At 44.1% G+C, this 22,456-nt stretch overlaps 2 protein-coding genes and 1 long non-coding RNA gene across 3 annotated transcripts in view; 1 reads left to right on the plus strand and 2 right to left on the minus strand.

Moving 5' to 3' along the window:
- LOC109646834 (uncharacterized) overlaps positions 1-7,610 on the minus strand; it is a 7,781-nt gene extending 171 nt beyond the window's left edge. Inside the window, exons 1-3 of the mRNA XM_069511366.1 lie at positions 7,472-7,610; positions 5,749-5,850; positions 1-5,318 (exon numbers count right to left, since the gene is read on the minus strand). The exon at positions 1-5,318 is cut by the window's left edge and continues 171 nt beyond it. Coding sequence (XP_069367467.1) covers positions 1,828-5,318; positions 5,749-5,842 — 3,585 coding nt within the window. The 5' untranslated portion in view covers positions 5,843-5,850; positions 7,472-7,610 and the 3' untranslated portion in view covers positions 1-1,827. The remainder of the gene's footprint in view (positions 5,319-5,748; positions 5,851-7,471) is intronic.
- LOC138405110 (uncharacterized) lies at positions 6,114-8,588 on the plus strand. Its single transcript, XR_011238813.1, has 3 exons — positions 6,114-6,810; positions 7,299-7,619; positions 8,089-8,588. It is a non-coding gene; the product is annotated as an uncharacterized lncRNA (long non-coding RNA).
- Positions 8,589-12,605: 4,017 nt separating this feature from the next.
- Positions 12,606-18,031, minus strand: ptmab (prothymosin alpha b). Its single transcript, XM_020111739.2, has 5 exons — positions 15,554-18,031; positions 13,777-13,842; positions 13,593-13,677; positions 13,422-13,507; positions 12,606-13,325 (listed from the first exon to the last, which is right to left on the minus strand). Exons 1-5 carry the CDS (start codon positions 15,596-15,598, stop codon positions 13,281-13,283), a joined length of 327 nt encoding a protein of 108 aa, XP_019967298.1. The 5' UTR covers positions 15,599-18,031; the 3' UTR covers positions 12,606-13,280.
- Between the last annotated feature and the right edge of the window lie 4,425 nt (positions 18,032-22,456).

Genomic DNA, 22,456 nt, shown 5'->3' on the forward strand with positions numbered 1-22,456 from the left:
CTTGCTCAAGGGCACCTCGGTCGGACTGGTTGATAATCAGTTATAAATTGTTCAAATATTACAGGATGTTGTGACCAGAACCATAAACCTACGACAGAATGTCAATCAAACGTCTGTGTAGCATACCCTCCGAAAGATGGTGAGACTCCACTGATGGTTTTAATACTTATTGCTGTTCCAGTAAAATCAGCTCCGTAAACCAACGTGAGAACTAACAAATAAAGAAAACAAAACAATCACATTTCTGTTTCCATTTTACATCACAATAAACAGGCGGACAAAGTTAACACAGTTTTCCAACACAAATCAGCAATTAATGCAAAATCACCATAAGCACACAACACACACCAACCCTGTGCCTCCTCGGGGGGTTGCTAAAACATGCTCTTAGTTGCCGTTACGGTTTTATTTCTTTATTTTCCTTGTTTATCGTAACTTTTACCGCTCATTCATTCCCTCACAACGCAACACAGGAAAGAAATAGAAAAATAGTGCTTTTCAAAATAAAATATCACCAGATCTATTTAAATCACTCCAAATCCAAAACGGGCACAAATGTACATACACAAGCAGATGAAATTCTTTTTTCTTAAATGTATACATAACGAAATCATGTCAAATGCATCTAAATCAAATATATGTTTTTCACAATTAACCCGTAAACTATGCCAGCTGCCCTCTGGTGGACAAAACGAGAAACAGCAAATCAAAAACCAAACGGGTTTGCTTCAGTCTGTGTTTCTCACAAACTCGCTTCACTTATTATTATTTATTGATCAATAATAACTTATTTTTTGAAGTGACAGTGACGTACAGCAGCGCCCTCTGCTGGACCACAAGCTGAACTACTCTAAAATGAACAGTGTATAAGTGGAGTGGATTGTTTTGTGTTTTATAAATATATATAAATATATATATTTATAAAACACATGTAATCATGACACATCAGATGACAAAGTCAGATGATGTTGCAAAGGGACATTTATTAATCATCAGGTAAAAACGTCAACAATCACAGGACAATAAAATGTCCAGTCTGATTTCCACATAACTGAAACGTGAGTAATTAATCTGTGTTGGCAAAACTCCTACTGGATGGATGGATAGATAGATAGATAGATAGATAGAAAGAGAGAGAGAGAGAGAGAGAGAGAGAGAGAGAGAGAGAATTTTAGATCCCGAGTGAAATTTGAAAACTTATCTTGTGAATCTCATATTTCAGGCACTTTCACATTGACTTCAATTTAGAATCCAGAGTATTTGTCCAGTTTTATTGTTCTACACAGCTAACGTTATGCTGCAAGCGATACATCGATCCTTCAGAATTAAAACCTCTTACTATCGTAACAGGATCAAATGTGATTGTGAGCTAGGAAGTGGTTGAATGTTTAACGTTAGCTAACGAGCTGTCGAACATGTTTAACCTTGAAACATGGTCTGATGTTCCTCATGTGTTCCAGATGTGTCTCTTCAGTTTCTCATCAGATCCTCGTTACACGACTGAAAACCTGCAGCAGTTCAACTTTACTCTGTCCATCGGGTGAATATGGTGAATTAAGCTCCAGTACGTGAAAACTATTTGAAACTCTACATCAGATTTTGGACAGAACGTATTCACTGTGTGCCAACGGAACTTAGCATGAAAATGAAGTAGCTAGCGTCTCTAAATGAAAAAGTTAAGCTAACATAGGTTGATAACTGCATAACACGGAGCGTGTGCTCATTGGTTGCTCAGCAACTGGAGGACCATCCTTCTCATAAAACTTCCCTCTCAGGTCTCTCATGTTCTGGACCTCCATCCTGGCTTGGCTGCAGATTTCTCTCCTTCTATGAGAATGTTGATGAACTCTGGAGGAACTCTTCTCCTCTGTCCACTTTAGCCATAACCTCTGCTCTTCCTCTCATGTCTGTCAGATACTGGACTCGTTGCTTCCAGCCCGTCTTGGCCTCAGATTTCTCTCCTTCTATCAGCATGTCGATGTACTCTGGAGTGGACAGAGGATTTGGCTTCAGTGTGATCTCTTTAAGTCTGTTTAGACACTTGGCAGATTTACCCATCAGTTCCTGCACCTCAGTCTGCACACAATCATACTCAGCTTTCAGTTTGTTGATCAGTGCCTGCACAGGTGACTTAGCCTTCGTGGCTGTCAGGTACTCTTCTTCCAGCTCTTTTACCGTTTTTCTGTCTTTGACTTCCTGCTGACAGTTTGTGATGAAAATTCCAGAACCAGAAGTATCACGTTGAAAAGCCTTCAAGACTTTGACTTCGATCACAAAGTCCTTGTTTCTTCTGATCTCGGCCTCGTGATCTTTCAGTTGGTTAGCCGTCTCATTTATCTCCTCGAGCTTGAATAACCCAATTTTAACCTGCTTCTGCAAACTCTCAACTGAGATCTCGAGCTGCTCTCTTTCTCTGAGGACGTCCTTCGTCATTGTCAAGCTTTTGGTCTTCATTACATTCAAAGCAACAAAAAACCTCTTCATGCTTTTTATCCCCATGGTCCAAAACATCTCATCGAAGCCTCCCTCCTCTAATTCCTCACTCGCGCTCACCGCTGCACACGATTTGTTTTGAGCAAACAACGCTGAATTTTTGAACTTGAAGTAAACCGGCAGTCCCTCTTTTGTTTTTGGACACGGGACATCCGCAGCGTTGATCGCCTCGAGAACTGGTGGACGTTTGCCGTCTGCAAATGTCACAAGAATCCGGATGTTTTCTGCCACGTCTTTGCCGAAGATTGAGAGCACGGAATCAAACACGTATCTCTGTGTTGGTGTGAGTCGTACTGAAGAAGCCTGAACTACGACACACACAGCATCGATTTCACGGACACCAAAATCAGCAGAGAAGAGATTTTTTAGCTGCTCTACGATCATCATGTCTCTGCTGACTCCTCTCATATCTCCAAACCCTGGAGTGTCCACAACAGTCAGAGAGAAGGGGATCTTAAACCCCTCTTGGTGGTTCAGTTTGTACACAGTGACTTCAGAAGTCTGGCTCTCAGCTTGTGATCTAGACTGATCCTCGGCTACTAATTTAAATCGAAAATCGTCCTTCCACTCCACACCTACAATGTAGTTGATCATTCCATTGATGAGTGTGGACTTTCCTGAGCCGGTCGCTCCGAGGAGCATGATAGTACGATTCTGCCTCATGCTTTCTTTACCTAAGATAAACCTTCTGCATCCCTCTATATCAATATCTTCTTCTTTCAGTGACAGTTTGTAAAGTGAGGGAGATTCACGATTTATCCTGTTGCTTATGTGTTTCAGGTGTTCTGCTAGACGAGCAGATTTACGTTTTGTTGTGCAGACATTCACACAGATGCTTTCCTTGCTTCTGCCAGCTACACCACAGTCACATCTGACCCTGACAACGTACTCTGTCTCTGACGGAAGCTCGGATATCATCGCCTTTTCAGCTCCTGAGATTGTTTGGTTCCACTGGAGATCTTCTCCTGTCACCACATTGTCTGTTTGGGCGTACTCCACAATGTAGCTCCGAACATGGACATCTTGTCCAAGCTCAGCGGGTCTCTGCCAGCTAACGGATATCTTACTTGAGTTTGGTTCAACCTGAGGTTCTCCAGGAGGGCTGCAGGGCAGAGTTCTAATGGTTCCACTGACCTCACTGACTGGTCCAAAACCTACTGAGGTAACAGCTCTGCATCTGAACACATAGTCTGTGTTAGGACTCAGGCCGCTCACTGTGACGTCTCCGTCGTTTGATGCCGTCTTTTGTTGCCATCCATCTTCTCCATGGACACAGTACTCAACAGAGTAGGAGGTGATGTTCTCTGCTCCAAATCTGGGAGGAGAAATCTTCAGTGTCACACTGTTGTGGTTTATTTCACTTTCTTTCACAGTTTCAGGCTTTGAAGGTGGTTCAAAGTTCTCGTTACTGGAAGAGCCGCCTTCATAAAGGTAGATGCTGGAACCTTTCTGTGTCTCATTTTTCAAACCCACTGTGAGGAACGTTATATTCTTGTTCTCCTTGTTGGCCTCTGAAAAATCACTGAAAAGCTTTGCTTTTTTCCTCATTTCATCAGGTACTTTGTTTGAAAGGTACCACTGCTCCTTCTCCACGTCATAGATATGTGGATCTTGAGGCTGGTCTGGTGTGGTTGGTTCTGACTGTAAATAGTTTGATAGAGCTGAGAGGTACGGCTCAGCATCTCCCAGTGAGGTGAAAACTAAACACACAGCATACTTTGTATTGAGAGTTTCCTTGTACAGATGATTCTCAGATGAGATGATCTTTGTGTTTTTCATTATGTTGGTGAAAGATCTTAAGGTGTAGATTTCTCTCTCTTTACAGTCCATCCACTCAGTCAGGTCTTTGCTGTTGAACGGGGAAGAATGTCTCTTCTTCAGTATCTCTGCAAGCACAGCCTCCTCTTCACCTCCTCCTCGTATAGATGGAAGTCTCACTGACAAGGTTCGTTGGAATTGAAGTTTGGACTCAGAGCACATTTCTTCGAAACATTTAAGTTTTTTGTAAATCTGTGGAAACTGCTTTGCTGTTGTTGTTCTCATTGCATCGTTGCATCTCATTTCCAGCTCACTGAAGTCCTCCAGGACTTTCTGTGCTTCCTGAACTAATCTTATACTAATCTGACGGACGAGTCGAGCCGCAGAAGAATCCAAACTTGTCAATGGCAACAGCCAGACTTTCACTGGAACTGCTTTTTCCCCATTGGATCCCAGCATCTGCGGCAGGCTTTGACAGACCTGTACAGCATCCTGAAAGGACACAGGATTCTTTTCAAGAAAAAAGTCTCCATGGAATTTGCAGGAGAATTTGTCAACCTTTTCTCTGTCCTGGTTATTCAGCATCACGGAACCTTCACCGTCTATAGTGATGCATTGCATCTTCTTGATCATTAATTTCAAGTTGCCTTGAACGTCTTGATGATCTTCATCTTCTGACACCTCACGATCAAACACAAAGAAGGCTTTTGCCCCATAAAGAATAGCTGTGACTACATGTGTCGCTATTCCTTTCTCAAAAACATACAGGTGTTTCACGTTGCCTCTTCCAAGATGGTTCATGGAAAGTTCCTGGAACTTAGTGGTAGTTTCATACTTCAGTGTTACTCTGGCCTGATTTCTGGATGTCTTGTGATTATTCAGGTACTTGGCCGATCCGTCAACATCAACCAGTCCACTTAAGACACTGGCCTTCAGTGACGCTTCAACATTTAGTGCTGAAGATTTATCCTTAATCGATTCAGATGCAATGATCTCTAAATCATTATAGTTCTGAGGACTTTCTCGAATACCTTTTTTCAGGTCATCGTGGTCCCACAATGTCATTCCTACAAAAAGAAACAGAAATCAGGTTGAGCTTGTTTGTTACTCATCTCAATTCAAAGTCTCAGCGTCTACGATGGTTTATTTAGAGATTTCACGTAGATGCTGTGACACACTTCTGTCCACTGAGTTGTAGTTACAGACGCACAACATCTCAAAGGAATTGTGACTTTAGATTCTTTGTCACAAAAGTATGAGTTCATAGTTGAATTGTTATGAATTCATGAAATGAATGTTGAATGATGTTCACTCTAGTTTTCATCCAGCAGAACAATGACACAGTGAATATGAACCTGTTCAGTTGTTAAATCTGGTTTCTGTGTGTTTTGCTTGATCTCATGTTAAATGTTTGCAGCAGAATGAACCAGTGAGCTGAATTTCTTTCATGGATCATTAATAAAAATGGAGAAACAACTGAATATTGCGAGTCCTTACCCGGCACGAGTGAGTCTCTGCGACAGTCGTACAGCATCCCCAGGCAGAAGGGCCGGCCGAGCGCCGCCACCTCCATCACCCTGTCGATGTCCATCGTTCAGCCTGAAGTGGACAAAACAACAAGTTAGTTCACTTCTCTGACGCTACGACCTTTCAGCACTTTAGATCTTAGTATATGTTATACACAATATATTTCAATAAACGAGTCACAGCGTCTCATCATGAAGAAAACTATGATGTCATCTTCTGTGTTTGATGACCTCACACACACACACACACATAATTATAATAATAAAATATTATAATAATTATTGTTTATTCTTATTGTTTAACAAACTTCTAGATGTTGAAATATGTTTTTCTTTGTGTTGATTTTTGTTTATATTTAAACTATACGTATATTTTAACATTTAAACATTTGATCAAGTCAGTGCACGGTTTAATTACTTTATACTCACACACACACACACACTCACACACACACACACACACACACACACACACACACATACATACACACACTCTCTCTCTCACACACACACACACACACACATACACACACACACACTCTCTCTCTCACACACACACTCTGTCACACACACACACACACACACACACACTCTCTCACACACACACACACTCTCTCACACACACACTCTCTCTCTCACACACACACACACACACACACACACACACACACACACACACACACACACTCACACACACACACAGTGTAGTTTATGTTTTATAAACTAGGCTACTTCGCGTCACGTCGACCACAAGCTGCTGTGATTGGTCCGCTCAGAACGTAACTTCCGGCAGCAGCTTTTCCGGTCTTTCTTCCTCGTCGTACAAACCAGCTCCGCAAACGTCTTCTCTGTCGCCCGCGCTTCAACATTTGCAATATAAGCATTTGTTCTTCAATATTAACGAGCTCCAACAACAAATACAGCTGCTGCACCTCGGTCACCATTGTTTACTGTTGTTCACTTTACGGAAGAAAAAGCGAGGATTCGGCTAAAACCACACACACACACAGTCACACCCCCTAGCGGCATGGCGGTGAATTGCAGAGCAACGCGTTCCCTCGACGCAGAACTTCGAATGCTCAACGACACTGTGTGTGTGTGTGTGTGTGTGTGTGTGTGTGTGTGTGTGTGTGTGTGTGTGTGTGTGTGTGTGTGTGTGTGTGTCTGTGTGTGAGTGTGAGTGTGATAGTGATTGTCACTTTCACTTTCACTTCAGGTGATTCTCGTAAATGTTCTCATTTATTGTAAATGCTCATAAAAAAAACTTGAGGTTTAAATTTTGTGTGCGTGTGTGTGAGTGTGAGTGTGTGTGTGAGTGTGTGTGAGTGTGTGTGTGTGTGTGTGTGTGTGTGTGTGTCTGTGTGTGAGTGTGAGTGTGTGTGTGAGTGTGTGTGAGTGTGTGTGTGTGTGTGTGTGTGTGTGTGAGTGTGAGTATAAAGTAATTCAACCGTGCACTGACTTGATCAAATGTTTAAATATAAACAAAAATCAACTCAAAGAAAAACACATTTCAACATCTAGAAGTTTGTTAAACAATAAACAATAAGAATAAACAATACGACACAACAACCAGCAGCATCACGTCACCACAGACACACACTGATAACTATTGTTATATTATTATAATATTATATTAATTATAATTAAATATCATAATAATTCAGAGAGAAACGGCTCAGAGCTCAGAAACTCACCGCTGGTCAGGAAGAGAGGAAGAGAGGAACAGAGGAAGAGAGGAAGAGAGGAACAGAGGAAGAGAGGAAGAGAGGAAGAGAGGAACAGAGGAAGAAAGGAAGAGAGGAAGAGAGGAAGAGAGGAACAGAGGAACAGAGGAAGAGTTCTGTGAGACTGCACCTTCTTTATACACACACACACACTCTCTCTCTCTCTCTCACACACACACACACACACACAGGGGTGGGGCTTCACTTGGTTGGGGATGTAGACCTGTTTTTTAGAATCACCTGAAGTGAAAGTGAAAGTGAATATCAGCACTTTCACTTTCAGTCAAGTGACAGTGCTGATTTTTGTTTATATTTAAACTATACGTATATTTTAACATTTAAACATTTGATCAAGTCAGTGCACGGTTGAATTACTTTATACTCACACACACACACACACACACACACACACACACACACACACACACACACACACACACACACACAGTGTATACAGTGGTTCTCCTCAGACTCCAGATAATGTTTTGATTACTGCGGGTGGTGCTACATATGTATATTCACCTTTATATGAATATATATAATATGAGAATCATATAAAATAGTTTATATTCTCGATCTTTCTCCAGAGGGAACAGAGGAAGCTGGAGGAACCAGCAGACTTGAGAGCAGCTGCAGACGATGTGAGAGAAACAGACTCACAAACTTCAGCTTCAAGCTCTTATTGTTTATTAAAAAGTGTCTTTGACCTGGACGATGCTTTTCACTTCTTCATCTCTTCGTCTGCGCTGAGAGCTCCACAGACACCGAGGCTGCTCGTCCCTCTGAATGAATTTGAGGACATGTGAGCCTCCAGTCTTTAACTGAGGTCTGCAGCACAGACACGGTCATTTACTACAGCTCGTCTTCGCCTCCGTCTCTTCACCAGAAAGATGTTCTGAAGTCAAACTGACACTTTGATGTGTATCAGACTTCTCAGGACGCTGACTGGATCTTGAGTGGTCATGTGTGGGATGTACGACCTGTTGAGGAGAGAGCAGTCGTCCAGAGCGTCCGCAGTAAAACCATGAGACGCAGAATATGTTTTCACTGTTTGTGTTGAATAAACTGACTCGGACATTTAAACAAACACAGCCAGAAGTGAAGCCAAATGAGGACTGATCGCCCCCTGGTGGTGTCCTGTCCCATTCCAACAAAGAACACCTGATTCAGCTGAGGAGCATGTTCCCTGTGCAGGAGTCAAACCTGGACACTGCCGCCCCCCAGTGGCTGCTCACACACACTGCATCAAACACCACCTGCTTCCATGTAGTAACAGTACTTCATGTAGTAACAGTACTTCATGTAGTTAAAGTACTTCATGTAGTAACAGTACTCCATGTAGTGACAGTACTCCATGTAGTGACAGTACTTCATGTAGTAACAGTACTCCATGTAGTAACAGTACTTCATGTAGTGACAGTACTTCATGTAGTTAAAGTACTTCATGTAGTAACAGTACTCCATGTAGTGACAGTACTCCATGTAGTGACAGTACTTCATGTAGTAACAGTACTCCATGTAGTGACAGTACTTCATGTAGTTAAAGTACTCCATGTAGTGACAGTACTCCATGTAGTGACAGTACTTCATGTAGTAACAGTACTCCATGTAGTTAAAGTACTTCATGTAGTAACAGTACTTCATGTAGTTAAAGTACTCCATGTAGTAACAGTACTTCATGTAGTAACAGTACTTCATGTAGTTAAAGTACTTCATGTAGTAAAAGGACTCCATGTAGTAACGGTACTTCATGTAGTTAAAGTACTCCATGTAGTAAAAGTACATCATGTAGTTAAAGTACTTCATGTAGTAACAGTACATCATGTAGTTAAAGTACTCCATGTAGTAACAGTACTCCATGTAGTTAAAGTACTTCATGTAGTAACAGTACTTCATGTAGTTAAAGTACTCCATGTAGTAACAGTACTTCATGTAGTAAGAGTACTTCATGTAGTAAAAGGACTCCATGTAGTAACGGTACTTCATGTAGTTAAAGTACTCCATGTAGTAAAAGTACATCATGTAGTTAAAGTACTTCATGTAGTAACAGTACATCATGTAGTTAAAGTACTCCATGTAGTAACAGTACTTCATGTAGTTACAGTACTTAATGTAGTTAAAGTACTCCATGTAGTAACAGTACTTCATGTAGTTAAAGTACTCCATGTAGTAACAGTATATCATGTAGTTAAAGTACTCCATGTAGTAACAGTATATCATGTAGTTAAAGTACTCCATGTAGTAACATTATATCATGTAGTTAAAGTACTCCATGTAGTTAAAGTACTCCATGTAGTAACAGTACTTCAAGTAGTAACAGTACTCCATGTAGTTAAAGTACTTCATGTAGTAACAGTACTTCGTTGTCTTCGTAACCATAAATAAACACAGTGTGATCAAAGGTGAAATACTTCCAAAAGTAGTGAAGTAAAAATACTTTATACACAGTTGTAGTTTGTACTAGTATTGTAGTAGTATTGAATATAGTATAAATATGAGTAAATATTAATACATGTTAATAATTAAATATAATAAATAATTTTTATACAAAACAATAAATCTGAGTTTGTCCTGTCCACGTGTAGTTCAGAGTTCGGACACACGGGGGCGCTGAGGCACCGGGGGACAGTTTGTGTTGAGACAGGAAGTGATTTTATTTCTTCTAATCAAAGATTTATCTGAAAGTTTTAAATAACAAAATAAAATCACGAATATGTAAATATAACACATTTTTATAGTAGATATAATATAATGTCTTCACACATCCAAATATTTTATAAAAGAAAGGTCTAATAATAACGATTATATTTACAAATACATACTCAAAATATAAATACCAGAGAAATATTATGATATCAAATTATTTTTAGTAATTGAAAATTGAATTAAATTAAATGAAATCATTTTGAATATAATTCAAATATTTATGGATAAAGTAAATACCTATCATATCATACTGCTTAAATCAAGATTGTTTTATTTGTCACATCCACAATCAAACACAGTACAATGCTCAGTGAAATTGTTTTTGAATAATAAATTTAAATATGAAGAAAGTAAAGACTCAAACCTAAAACACTTAAAACTTAAAACACTTGAAACTTAAAACACTTAAAACTGAAAGAACACCTTCAGTTGGACGGTTCACTTCAGTTGGACGGTTCACACACCTTCAGTTGGACAGTTCACTTCAGTTGGACGGTTCACTTCAGTTGGACGGTTCACTTCAGTAGGACGGTTCACTTCAGTTGGACGGTTCACTTCAGTTGGACGGTTCACTTCAGTTGGACAGTTCACTTCAGTTGGACAGTTCACTTCAGTAGGACGGTTCACTTCAGTTGGACAGTTCACACACCTTCAGTTGGACGGTTCACTTCAGTTGGACAGTTCACACACCTTCAGTTGGACAGTTCACTTCAGTAGGACAGTTCACTTCAGTAGGACAGTTCACTTCAGTAGGACAGTTCACACACCTTCAGTAGGACAGTTCACTTCAGTAGGACGGTTCACTTCAGTAGGACAGTTCACACACCTTCAGTTGGACAGTTCACTTCAGTAGGACAGTTCACTTCAGTAGGACAGTTCACTTCAGTTGGACAGTTCACACACCTTCAGTAGGACGGTTCACTTCAGTTGGACAGTTCACACACCTTCAGTTGGACAGTTCACTTCAGTAGGACAGTTCACTTCAGTTGGACAGTTCACACACCTTCAGTAGGACAGTTCACTTCAGTTGGACAGTTCACTTCAGTTGGACGGTTCACTTCAGTTGGACGGTGTGTTTGAGTCCCACGGAGCAGTGATTGTGGCGTGCTGCGTGTCTTTGACATTCCTGCGTGTGGACGTCCTCGTGTCACTCTGCAGCTGACATGACTGAACAGGGATCAGATCGTGGTCCACCTTCTTGTGCTCGTGTCTCTCAGCCTGCACAGATTCACTCTCATCAAATACCACAAAGTACAAATACCACACAAGTACAAATACCACACAACAAGTACGAGAACACAACAATTCAAAGTTCGTCAGACTGATGCTCCTGAAATTACTTTCCTGTAAGTACTATAAATAATACTGTGGTGTAGAAGTTTTCTAAAGTTAAAAAACAGATGAATGATCGAAGATCATGTTTGTATTTATCACGTTTATTATTTGTGAGTCATCGTATGAACCCTCAGATTAAACACGGGACCATCATGTATGTGTGTGAGTGATCAACATGTGGCAGGAATGTGTAAAACGTCCATGTGAGAAGAATCAGATGTCAAAGCTGCGACAGACCAAATATTAAATATAAAAATAATAATCATAATAAAAACTTTATTTATAAAGCACAGCTGAGAGTACAGCAGATATTTAAACATAGTAAACACATGATCGGAACCGCTCGGTCCCAAAGCAGCTGCAACGTCTCAAAGTCACAAGTTCAAATTGATTCTGTTGCTTTAATAAGAGTTTGTCGTATTTTCAATTAGACGAATTCCAGTTATATTATTTATGTTGAAAACATAACTACTCAAATATGTGGATTCTAGAAATACTTGACTATCAGTACCTGAATAAATGTATTTAGCTACAATCCATCACGGCTACTTCCACTGATGAAAGAACTCACATAGAAAATACTTTGTCTACTTAGAATTCATTCTGTACTAAAATGTACTTTACATGTCAAAGGAATCTAAGTAGAAGTACTCAACAAGCAGTAGCAGGTTACCTGGTCTGGTTTGTTCCATTATTAGATTTTACTCCATTTATCAACTTCTACTTGTTACTTTATCTTTTTGTAATTAACAGTATTAGTTCATGTATTTACTGAGTTTTTAAATCAGGTTAAATGTTTGTCTTTTTTTTACTGAAATGAAAGTGTTGTTTTTAAGTTTTGTTGAAATCTACTTCCTTCATATTGTTGAGCTGCAACTTCCTCAAAGAAAAAAGGTGTTCAACGGTACAGTACTCGAGTAAATGTACTCAGTTACTTAGCACCACTGCTGCTGGAGACAGGACCTGAGGCCGCAGCCCAATGACCTCTGATGACCTCCGACCTTCCAAAGACGCTCCACAAATTAAACTCAACCGAAGAAGAAAAATCTGAGCAGAGATAAAGTACAACTCACAAAATAAAAGTCCGGTTTATTGTCAAACAACAAACTTCGCACATACATCAAAACAGGCCGTCATAAAACAAAAAGGTCGCTGACAAAAACAAAAAGAAAAGAAAAGAGGCTCTTTTCTTTTTCTTACCCTCCCGTACAAACAAACTAGTTATGGTACAGCTAAAGTACATACATTAAATTTACTGGAATGCTCTGAGTTCAACGGCTTAAGAGGTTTCTGTCATGTTTTTAGCTTTTTTACATGTTTTCCTTGTATCTGTTGAGATATCGTAACATGGTCAACCAAGTAAAATATTTCGTTTAAGAAGCACCGATTTGGTCTGACGAGATCGCTGCCGAGAGAGAAACTGACCCCCCTTCCTAACAATATGTACAAAAATATAAAATGTAAATAAAAATACAAACAAATTCTCCTTTTGTGTTGTTGTTGTTTAGCCTGATTTCTGCGTCGGTGTGGTTCTTCTACAAAATTTGCAGTTTTGCGGGGAGGCTCGTGTGGACGTGGTGGATGTTTGTTGAACTCTACTTGCTAATGACCATGTTGGATTTGTTATTATTATTTTTCTTTAAATCCGTCCTCCAGCCCCTTCACCTGTGACCTTTAAAAAACAGTCAGAGGTGAAGAACCTGGAAGTTGTTGAGCAGGATGGCGGCGGGAAGACGCATCAATCGTCGTCGTCGGTTTTCTGCTTCTTGGTTTCGACGTCATCCTGAAACGACAGAAGAGGGTGATGAGTTAAACTGGAAAACCTGAGGCCTGATTGGCCGCTTCCACTGCGGAGGGGGCGTACTAGTCCCCGCCTCACCTCGTCGTCGTCATCGTCGTCCTCTGCTGCCCGTTTTGTGCCACCCTCAGTCTCGTCTTCATCTTCCTCCTCGTCTTCCTCATCACCTGCAGGATAAACAGAATGAAGAAGTTGTTGCCAATTTTATGAAAAACAAAAGAGTGAAAAACTAAAATGAAAACATCTGCATACCTTCTCCATCATCTTCCTCGTCCTCCTCGTCCACCTCCTCGTCCTCTTCATCATCTACCTCAGGTTCACCATTCTCCTCGTTCTCCTGAACACAACAAAAACCTTTCAAAAAGTGCAGAGGATCCAAGAAGCCTCCAGGAGGAACACCAGAACCAAGTGGGAACAGGGCTGAGGCGACTGTTACCTTCCCGTTGGTGGCAGCATCTTTGCCGTTCTCCTTCTCCTCCACCAGCTTCTTCTCTTTCAGTTCCTGGTGGAGACAGAAGCGTTGAAATATGAAACCATAACAATATTCAGGATGCTTCTACCTTATGGCCTACTTAGACGCAGTGCATTGTGGGAGCTGCAGGCAGAAGGAGAGCTTCCTATTTAAACACCATCTCTGCAGATCCCCCCCCCCCCTCCCCTCTAATGTGTTGTAATCTGATACTTTGATGTGTGGCCCAGGGCACTCTGGGTATTGTAGTCTTCCGCAGGTTGCCGTCACCCGTCACCGCCATATGTCACGAGACACGCCCGGGAGAGGCACTGCAATACCCAGGATGCACCGCTCGGTTTAAAATAACACAGGAGGGCGCAGGAAGGAGGGAGGGGGGGAGGGCAGGAGGGAGGGAGGGTGATGAGAAGGAGGAGGCGGAGAACGCGACGCACGCGGCTGCCGCTTGTTGTAACGGAGGCTGAGAAGGACAATAGACGACACATGGCAGCCGAGGAAAAACTGCACGAAAAGCGAAAATACGGCAAACACACGGGCTCAAACCCCCGGGGCTGTTTTAAATCCCTCCGATGAAACCGACTCGAGCCCGTTAACGGCGTCCGGTCCGGTCGGTTTGTCGCCCGCTCGCCGCCAACGGCGCAGATACGGTTATTGATCGGTTCTCATCAGAATCTCCAGACCAGGATCCGTTAACGCGACCGGGGGAAGCGGCGGCTCCTCGGCAGGAATCGAACCTGTTGTGCGTAAAAAGGCGCGTGTGCGTAAAAACGCTCCACAACTATAAATAGCGACTCCGCGGATTAACGGCAGCGACACCGGCCCCCAACTTTTCCCTCCGCACCTCCTCCTCAGCTCCTGGATCAGCCTGATGATTGTTCTGATCTGAGTGTGTTCTCCTGCGGAGCTCAACCAACCCGCCCCCTGCACCACCACCACCGGGACTCTACCCGGAGAACACAACACTGGAGAGAGGAGCACAAAGAAGGAGCACATCACACCTCCACAGCCCGGACACACACACACACACAGTCACCAAACAGAAAGAAACTTGTCCCCGCGGACACGCTCCAAACACGGCTGCTCGCTCGGCGACTCTCCGGTAAACGGAGGCTGAAGGAGCAGCAGCACCGACCCCACAGACTCTGTAAACAAACCGGAGCACCAACACGGAGAAGTGGAGCCCACAAAGTTGATGCTGGTGTGAATTACGCACCGAGCCTCCATTCAAACGGAGCAACTTCCCAGCCGCTGCAGCCCGAGCTGGAGCGGACACAAGACCCCAGTCAGTCCGCTGCTCGGCCCCGGCAGCTCGGCACCGATCTGTTCAATAAAGCGCCCGGTTCTCTGCAACGGGACGCGGGGATCGAACCTCGGAATTAACTCGCGTTAAGCAGCAGCTCCGCAAGTTGTGGAATAAGTGCGCGAATAATGCGCGTCAGCTCCGCGCGAAGAGCCGCGGAGCGAAGCGCCGGAGCGGCTGCGGAGGACCGAGCCGCTCGGTCCGGACCCTGCGGAGGAGCGAGCCGCTGTATAAACAAAGGGGCAGACCCCTCCTCCTCCTCCCCCGCGTTATTCTGCTCATATTCTCCATCAGTTCGGAGAAAAAGACGTAAACACCGGTTCTGTCCTCCTCCTCCTCCGAAAGAGCGCGAAGCGAAGACGGTGGGAAAAGTGTCGGGGAGGCGCTGGAGACGGGGCTCCGTGCGCCACGGCCCTCGGTGAAGGTGCGAGGCGGGCGGCTTACCTTGGCAGAGAGGTCGGAGACGGAGTCGAGTTTGGTGTCGGCCATTGTTCCGTGATGAGCTTTAATGAGGCGGGTTCTCGCTCTGCGCGCGCTCACTGCTGTGTTGTGCCACTGGCTCGTGCTGCTCCGGGCCGACACTCTAATATAGGCTGCGGGGCGGGGCGTGGAGGAGGTGGGCGGCCGCTGATTGGCTGCGGGCTGCTCAGAGGTGTTCTCTTTCGCGCGTTGGAGTGGAACAATGGACAGCTTCTACAGCCGGAGCCACGCCCCCTCCTCCTCCTGTCCGCCGCTGCTCCTCATCTTTTTCTCCAGAAACAAAGATCCGGTCCCCGGTCACACCACCGGCACCGGCCCGGTCAGACCACCGGCCCGAGCAGAGCACCGGCACCGGCCCGGTCCTCCCCGCAGCAGGAAACCGAGAAAGTCGAGTTCGCGCGCTGAACGGAAGGCTGCGCGCGGTTTGACGTAGTGTCACTTTGATTGATTGATGGTGATCTGCTGGAGCTCCCGCCCCCCAGCAGAGGAGTCAGTTAAAATGTCTGCGGAGGATTAAATGTCTCCACCGGCGGAGGGAGCAGCGCCATGTCTCCCCGCCCTCCTCCTCCTCCTCCTGGCGTCCATGTTTGAATCTCGCTCCTTCACCTCGATGTGCGCACTTCACTTTACACACACACACACATGAACCCGGAGCTCGAACACACGGCGCTGCAGCGGTGCAGCCCGCTGCCTCATTTCCTCCGGGTCCATTGTTCGAGCCCGCGGACAAGAAGCTGTGCGACACGACAGACATGCGATGAGACAAGTGCTCATGGAGTGACGCGTTATGACACACGTTCGTTCCTTACCGGGGTCGGAACACATGTCTTTAACAAGCCGGGACATGAGCCGGGACATGAGCCGGGACATGAGCCGGGACATGAGCCGGGACATGAGCCGGGACATGAGCCGGGACATGAGCCGGGACATGAGCCGGGACATGAGCGGGGACAAAGCGGAGGACAGCCGCCATTCCTCGCTCTGGTTGGGGGATGGGAGCAGAGTGAGCTCCGGTAGCGCGCGCTGCGCGTTCACACTCTGCTCTGATGACGCACGCAGTCGGCCAGGACGACTCTGATTGGTCCGCTGAGCGGAGTCAACGCGGCTTCGGAGCAGGACGAGCGCTGATTGGTCGCTGCGGACGTCCGTCAGTTTAAACCGGGCTCCGCCGGATCGCTGCAAACCGCGGGCCCGGATCGCGGACCCGGACCGGAGCGGAGCGTCCTCCTCCACGACAGCTCCGCAGGTGTCGGAGCGTCAACAACACGTTTTCATGGAGATGTGTCATCAGGAGCTGCTCTCACGCGGGTTCCTGAGCTTCACCTTAGTTTCTGTGTCACCGGAATCTGTCCTGTTGTTGTGAACGAGTCTCAACCGGACAATCTCCTTCTTCGTGTCTGAAACTCAAAAGTCCAGAAAGTGTCCAGAGGTTTCTTGTATCTGCAGGTTTCACCTGTTTGTGTCTTGCACATCTTCAGGTGTGGAACCAGGGAGCTGGTCCATGTTTGCAGTCACTAAATCCTCCTCACTGAACCCTGACGATGGTCATAGTGGAGACACGTGTGGGCTCCACTCCTCGCTGCAAACCTGGATCATGGCAGCAGCATTAACAAACTCATTTACAGGCTGATGAACGAGTGTACGGACGCCAGCTGACACCGTAGTTACAGAGAGGAGTTTGTCAGATAACTGTCACAGGGGTCTAGGTGACAGAAGAAGAAGAAAGGTTCAGTGGCAACTCACAGCAGCAGCCTGGATTCCAGCAAATTCAAAAGCAGCAGCAGCAGATCCAGATTTTTCATTCTCACATATATCAAGTACATTAGAATCACAGGAGGAGCCTGGGGTCCTCACAGTCCTGGTTCAGAGCAGCCAGGGGGATCAGTTCTGGTCATCGACACTAATCTATCAGCTTTATATGGGCCGCCGGGGTTAGATCACCAGCTGGTCAGGACAGTCGGCTCCCCGCAGGGCCCCAGACCCAGAGGGGCCCCTGAAGCCCCAGGTTCATGTGTGTCAATTGGTTGGAATTAATTTGATTAACTCTGGATTTGTTTAGGAATTTTCACCATTGAAGGACAATATCAACCAAGACAGGTACTTAACCCTGTGACCCCGTCCTGTAGAGCGGCCCTGTGTCCCGACTGCAGTTACTACCAGCTCATCTCGGAGTGGATGAGGTTTCTAACATGCGACGGACGTGAAACCTGTCTGAGCTTTTCACATGAAGCACTGGTTGTGCACTGTGAGTAATTTAAAACAAAAAGTAAGGAGCCATCACTGATACTTGGATATATGTGAATAAAAAGAATGAATGAATGTTCATTCTTCCTTTAAAATCTTCTGTTTGAGGTTAGGAACTCCGAACTTTCTGTTGATCTTTAACCACGTTCGTTCTCTTCCTGAGCAGGTGCTTGTGAACATTAAAGCTCTGGGCTCAGCTGAAAGTTCCTCAATGAAGAGTCTGTGAATTGTTTAAATATTCAGACACTAAACTAGCTTCAGAGTAAATCCCGGCTGCTGCAGCTCACCCCGCAGGGGATACATTTACTCTACGTGTCTGGACGTCGCTCAAACAAGAATCAACACAGTTTAAATCTGCTGCGTCCCATTGACACTGTCTCCTCATCACAACTGAGAGTTCACCAGAGAGAAGAACCAGCGAGAGATGAGTGAGCAGGACAGAGGCAGCAGATGTGTGGAACCAGCTGCGTTACGCTCAGACATCCTGCAGCCGACACGTTTGAACCTGTCGCAGCGACGCAGTGAGGTGGACACTTCCAGCAGCAGATCAGCTTCAGATCAGAGAGGGAGCACTTAGCACAGAGTCCAGTTTCATATCGTGTTCTTCTGCTTAAGCTTAGACAACACATGCAGGGAGGTTCCAAGGCTCTAGAGTTTTTCTAGGTTCTTTGAGAAGGTATGGTGGTTGATGTGGAGGTCCAAGGGGTCTTTTGGATGTTTTGGTGTTTCTTCAAGAAAAACACGGTTCCAAAGAGGTTTCTGGTGAAAAGTGTAAAGGTTCTTCAAGTCTTTGAGGTCACAAAGAGGTTCTATTAAGGAGGTCCTGGTCGTTAAGGAGGTTCTACTGGTCATTGAGGAGGTTCTGCTGGTGGTTGAGGAGGTTCCATTGGTTCCATCCTGATTGGTAGAGAACCTCATCTTATATCATTGAGACCTCGAGACTGTTCCATCCCAGTCGTTGCTGCGCAGACTCCAGCTGCTGCACAAGATGGCAGCATTCATGTTGAAGATTTTTTGGCTTCATTTCAGGGTAGTGGGAGGAAGTGGAGGTGTGTCGTCCATCTTTATTTCCTTATGTGGTTTTTAACATTTTGCTGCTGGAGTTTTTACTGACATCTGTCCATCACACGCACGACACGTCTGTCCATCACACGCACGGCACGTCTGTCCATCACATGCACGACACGTCTGTCCATCACACGCACGGCACGTCTGTCCATCACATGCACGACACGTCTGTCCATCACACGCACGACATGTCTGTCCATCACACGCACGACACGTCTGTCCATCACATGCACGGCACGTCATGTGACACAGAAATGTTCATTTAGCTTTTGGGTGAACTCTGTTTTTTCCGACGTTAGAGAGCTGACAGGAAATGAGAGGGAATGTCTGGGATGGAGGGAACAGCTGAGATACTATGATCAGTATTAAATGATCAGTGTTCGATTCTCAACCACAACGCCACCATGACACAACTGTGTCTTCATGAAGAGACTCTGTGCACAGGAGTGACTGATGAAGTCAGGGGCCACACAGGAAACACGAGGAGACGATGAATCTAAATTTCTACAAAGTCACAATCGAATGAGAAAAATTGTTTGTTTGAAACATTTCAATTTAATGGAACTGAAAACAGGACACGTGTCTGCAGACGTTATCTGGCACAAGAGGAAGTGCAGACGTGTAACCATGACTTCCTCTGGTGAAGCTCTCAACATGTGAAACACGTGTGGCCCCAGTGAACCCCCCCATAAAGTATCTATATAATATTATGAATATAATATAATATTAACCATAGGATATTTGATATATTATCCCTTCATCATATTATCTTTATCATCTGCAGTATTTTATTATATTATAATCAGAGCATTTTCAATATATTGTAAATCTAGATATAGATATATATATACACGATTATATCATTAATATAGTCCGTATGTTTGTTATACCTATAGTATATTATATAAGTATATTATTTCATGTATGGTATAGTAACTGTTATCTATACTATGTGATGCTTTCCATCCACCACAGGTAGTGGAGTCATGTGACGTAGAGTCATGTGATCAATCAGGAAGAGAACGTGAGCGTCTCCGTCATCGTTCACAAAAGTTTCTGTTGGTCCAGACCAGAGAGAAATAAACATGGACGTCACTTCCCTAAAGTGAAGCCAAAACATCTGGAGCGCCCTCCAGCTGCAGTCAGGATCACACACACACACACACACACACACTCAGACACACACACACACACACACACACACACACACTCACATACATACACACACACTCACATACATACACACACACTCAGACACACACACACACACACTCACATACATACACACACACTCAGACACACACACACACACTCACATACATACACACACACTCACATACATACACACACACTCAGACACACACACACACTCACATACATACACACTCAGACACACACACACTCAGACACACACACACTCACATACACACACACACACTCAGACACACACACACACACAGTGTTTTTAAAGGTGTCTCTGCAGCTTTACGAGCTTCAGCCTGAGGCTCCACATTTTCTGCAGGAATTCTGTTTGAAAGAACAAGCTGAGACAGTGAGGGGCTCCAACGCCCCCACGGCTCCTCCGCTCCTCCTCCAGACCTCCCTCTCTCTCTCACTGTTACTGATGTCCTGTCTCTCTGTGATATGAAGTTCACATCCTGAAGTGACGACAGGAGACGCAACGTCTTTTCGGCTCAACATTCGACAAGTCCATCATTTAAAAATACATGAATGAATTCCAAATTAAATAATTTTAAAGAGAAAGTTATTCATCTCTTTTTCCTAAACTGCTTTTTTCAAATAGATTCAAGATGTAATAATGAATAAATAATACAAAAATGTATTTCAAATGATGAAACTGTTTAAATCTAACTAATGTAATTTAATGTAATTTGAACTGTTAATTGATGGATTCATGTTTATTTTGTAGATTATTTTTAGATGTTTTTTAATTCTCATTAAAATATGAAATAATAAATGACCCAGACAAGACGTCATGTCTCAGACTGTAAAGGATTGGTCCACACCTTTAGGGGGCGGGACCAGCTCCTCCAGGTGATTCACCTGAAACTGAGTTTAAAATATGAAGACGTGAGTCTGTCTGGGCAACATGGCGACTCCGTAAAGTGAAGCCAAGAGTTTTGATCGCCCCCTGGTGGCTGTCTGCAGTACAGGTCATTAAACTCCTCCATGTTAGCACATGGGACATGAACCAAACTAAAATATCTAAATAGACGTTAAATAAATGTTTCTGTCATTTCAGGTCGTTCTTCTCTCTCTGATGTTTGTTCAAGTGTTTCTGATCAGTTTGGTTTAATTAGTTATTGATGATATAAAAACAGACTGATGGTCTTTATATACAGTCAGTGATCATCTTTATATACAGTCAGTGATCATCTTTATATACAGTCAGTGATCATCTTTATATACAGTCAGTGTCTTTATATACAGTCAGTGATCGTCTTTATACACAGTCAGTGTCTTTATATACAGTCAGTGATCATCTTTATACGTATATAGTCAAACTGAAAACAAGAGCCTGTTGAAATCTTCCATCACTATTCAACAACTACATTTCCCATGAGGCTTTGAAAGTGTTGCTACTAACCCCTTGAGCGTGACACGTGTTTTGAAAGAGGCTCGTTGTGTGGAGCACCTGACGGACGGCAGCTGAACAGGAACAAAAACCAGTGAGAGCAGACGAACATGAGCCTGAAGAAAGATTTCATCTGTAAAACATTAAAAGTAAATGAACTGGGTTCGTTTTTCTTCTCGTCTCCAACCATAGAAAACGTCCTGAAACTGTGAGAAGCCTCAGTGTCAGTTTGTGGATCTGCTCCCGGAGACACAACAAGCCTTTATCTGCAGCCTGAAAGGCTCCGTGAGTGAAAGGAAATGATGGCACAAGATAATGTGCCCTTCTCCGCACAATTACTGATGAACTGTAGCTCTGTTGTGGAGCCGAGCTGCAGCTACTCATGCATGTGAGCTGCGTGAGGTCCTCCCTGGTTGTTCCCAGAGCTGCAGCGAGGCTGACGGTGTTTTCACGTCACGCGGGAAGAGGCAGGACGACTTCAGTCAAATCCTCAATGGACCAGAGACGATTTCCAACACATTCATGTTTCACCACGAAGGTGAAAACTGTGTCAAACAGAAGACTGCGACCGATCTGCAGCTTCTCCAACAAACCATCAGAGCGTCTCAGTTCCGTCTGAGTCTGAACCTCAGCTGTGAACGGCTCCTCACACCAGGAGAGGAGTTCTGGGTCTGGATCAAACTGATCCTGGTTCTGTTGGTCCACAGTGAAAACACTTTGTTGAACCAATCACAGGAAGTAGAGACACTTTAAACCATAGAAGAAGAAGAAGAAGAAGCAGCTGCAGTCTTCACCTGTGACGATAAAATGTTTGAACCACGTGTACGGCTCCTCTTCTTCATCCTCTTCAAACACGTCAGGAACACGTCAAGAACATGTCAAGAACATGTCAAGAACACACACTATGCCTTGGAGACAGTACGAATATGAAATCCTTCAAAATAAGACAGGGTGTGAAA

This window comes from Paralichthys olivaceus, chromosome 16, assembly GCF_024713975.1.
Source record: "Paralichthys olivaceus isolate ysfri-2021 chromosome 16, ASM2471397v2, whole genome shotgun sequence".
NCBI lineage: Eukaryota > Metazoa > Chordata > Actinopteri > Pleuronectiformes > Paralichthyidae > Paralichthys > Paralichthys olivaceus.

Coding starts and splice junctions, on each gene's coding strand:
- ptmab (XM_020111739.2), bottom strand. CDS start 15,598: ATGGCCGACACCAAACTCGACTCCGTCTCCGACCTCTCTGCCAAG. Junction 13,843..15,553: donor TCTCCGACCTCTCTGCCAAG/GTAAGCCGCCCG, acceptor TGTCTCCACCAG/GAACTGAAAGAGAAGAAGCT. Junction 13,508..13,592: donor CGAGGAAGATGATGGAGAAG/GTATGCAGATGT, acceptor TTTATCCTGCAG/GTGATGAGGAAGACGAGGAG.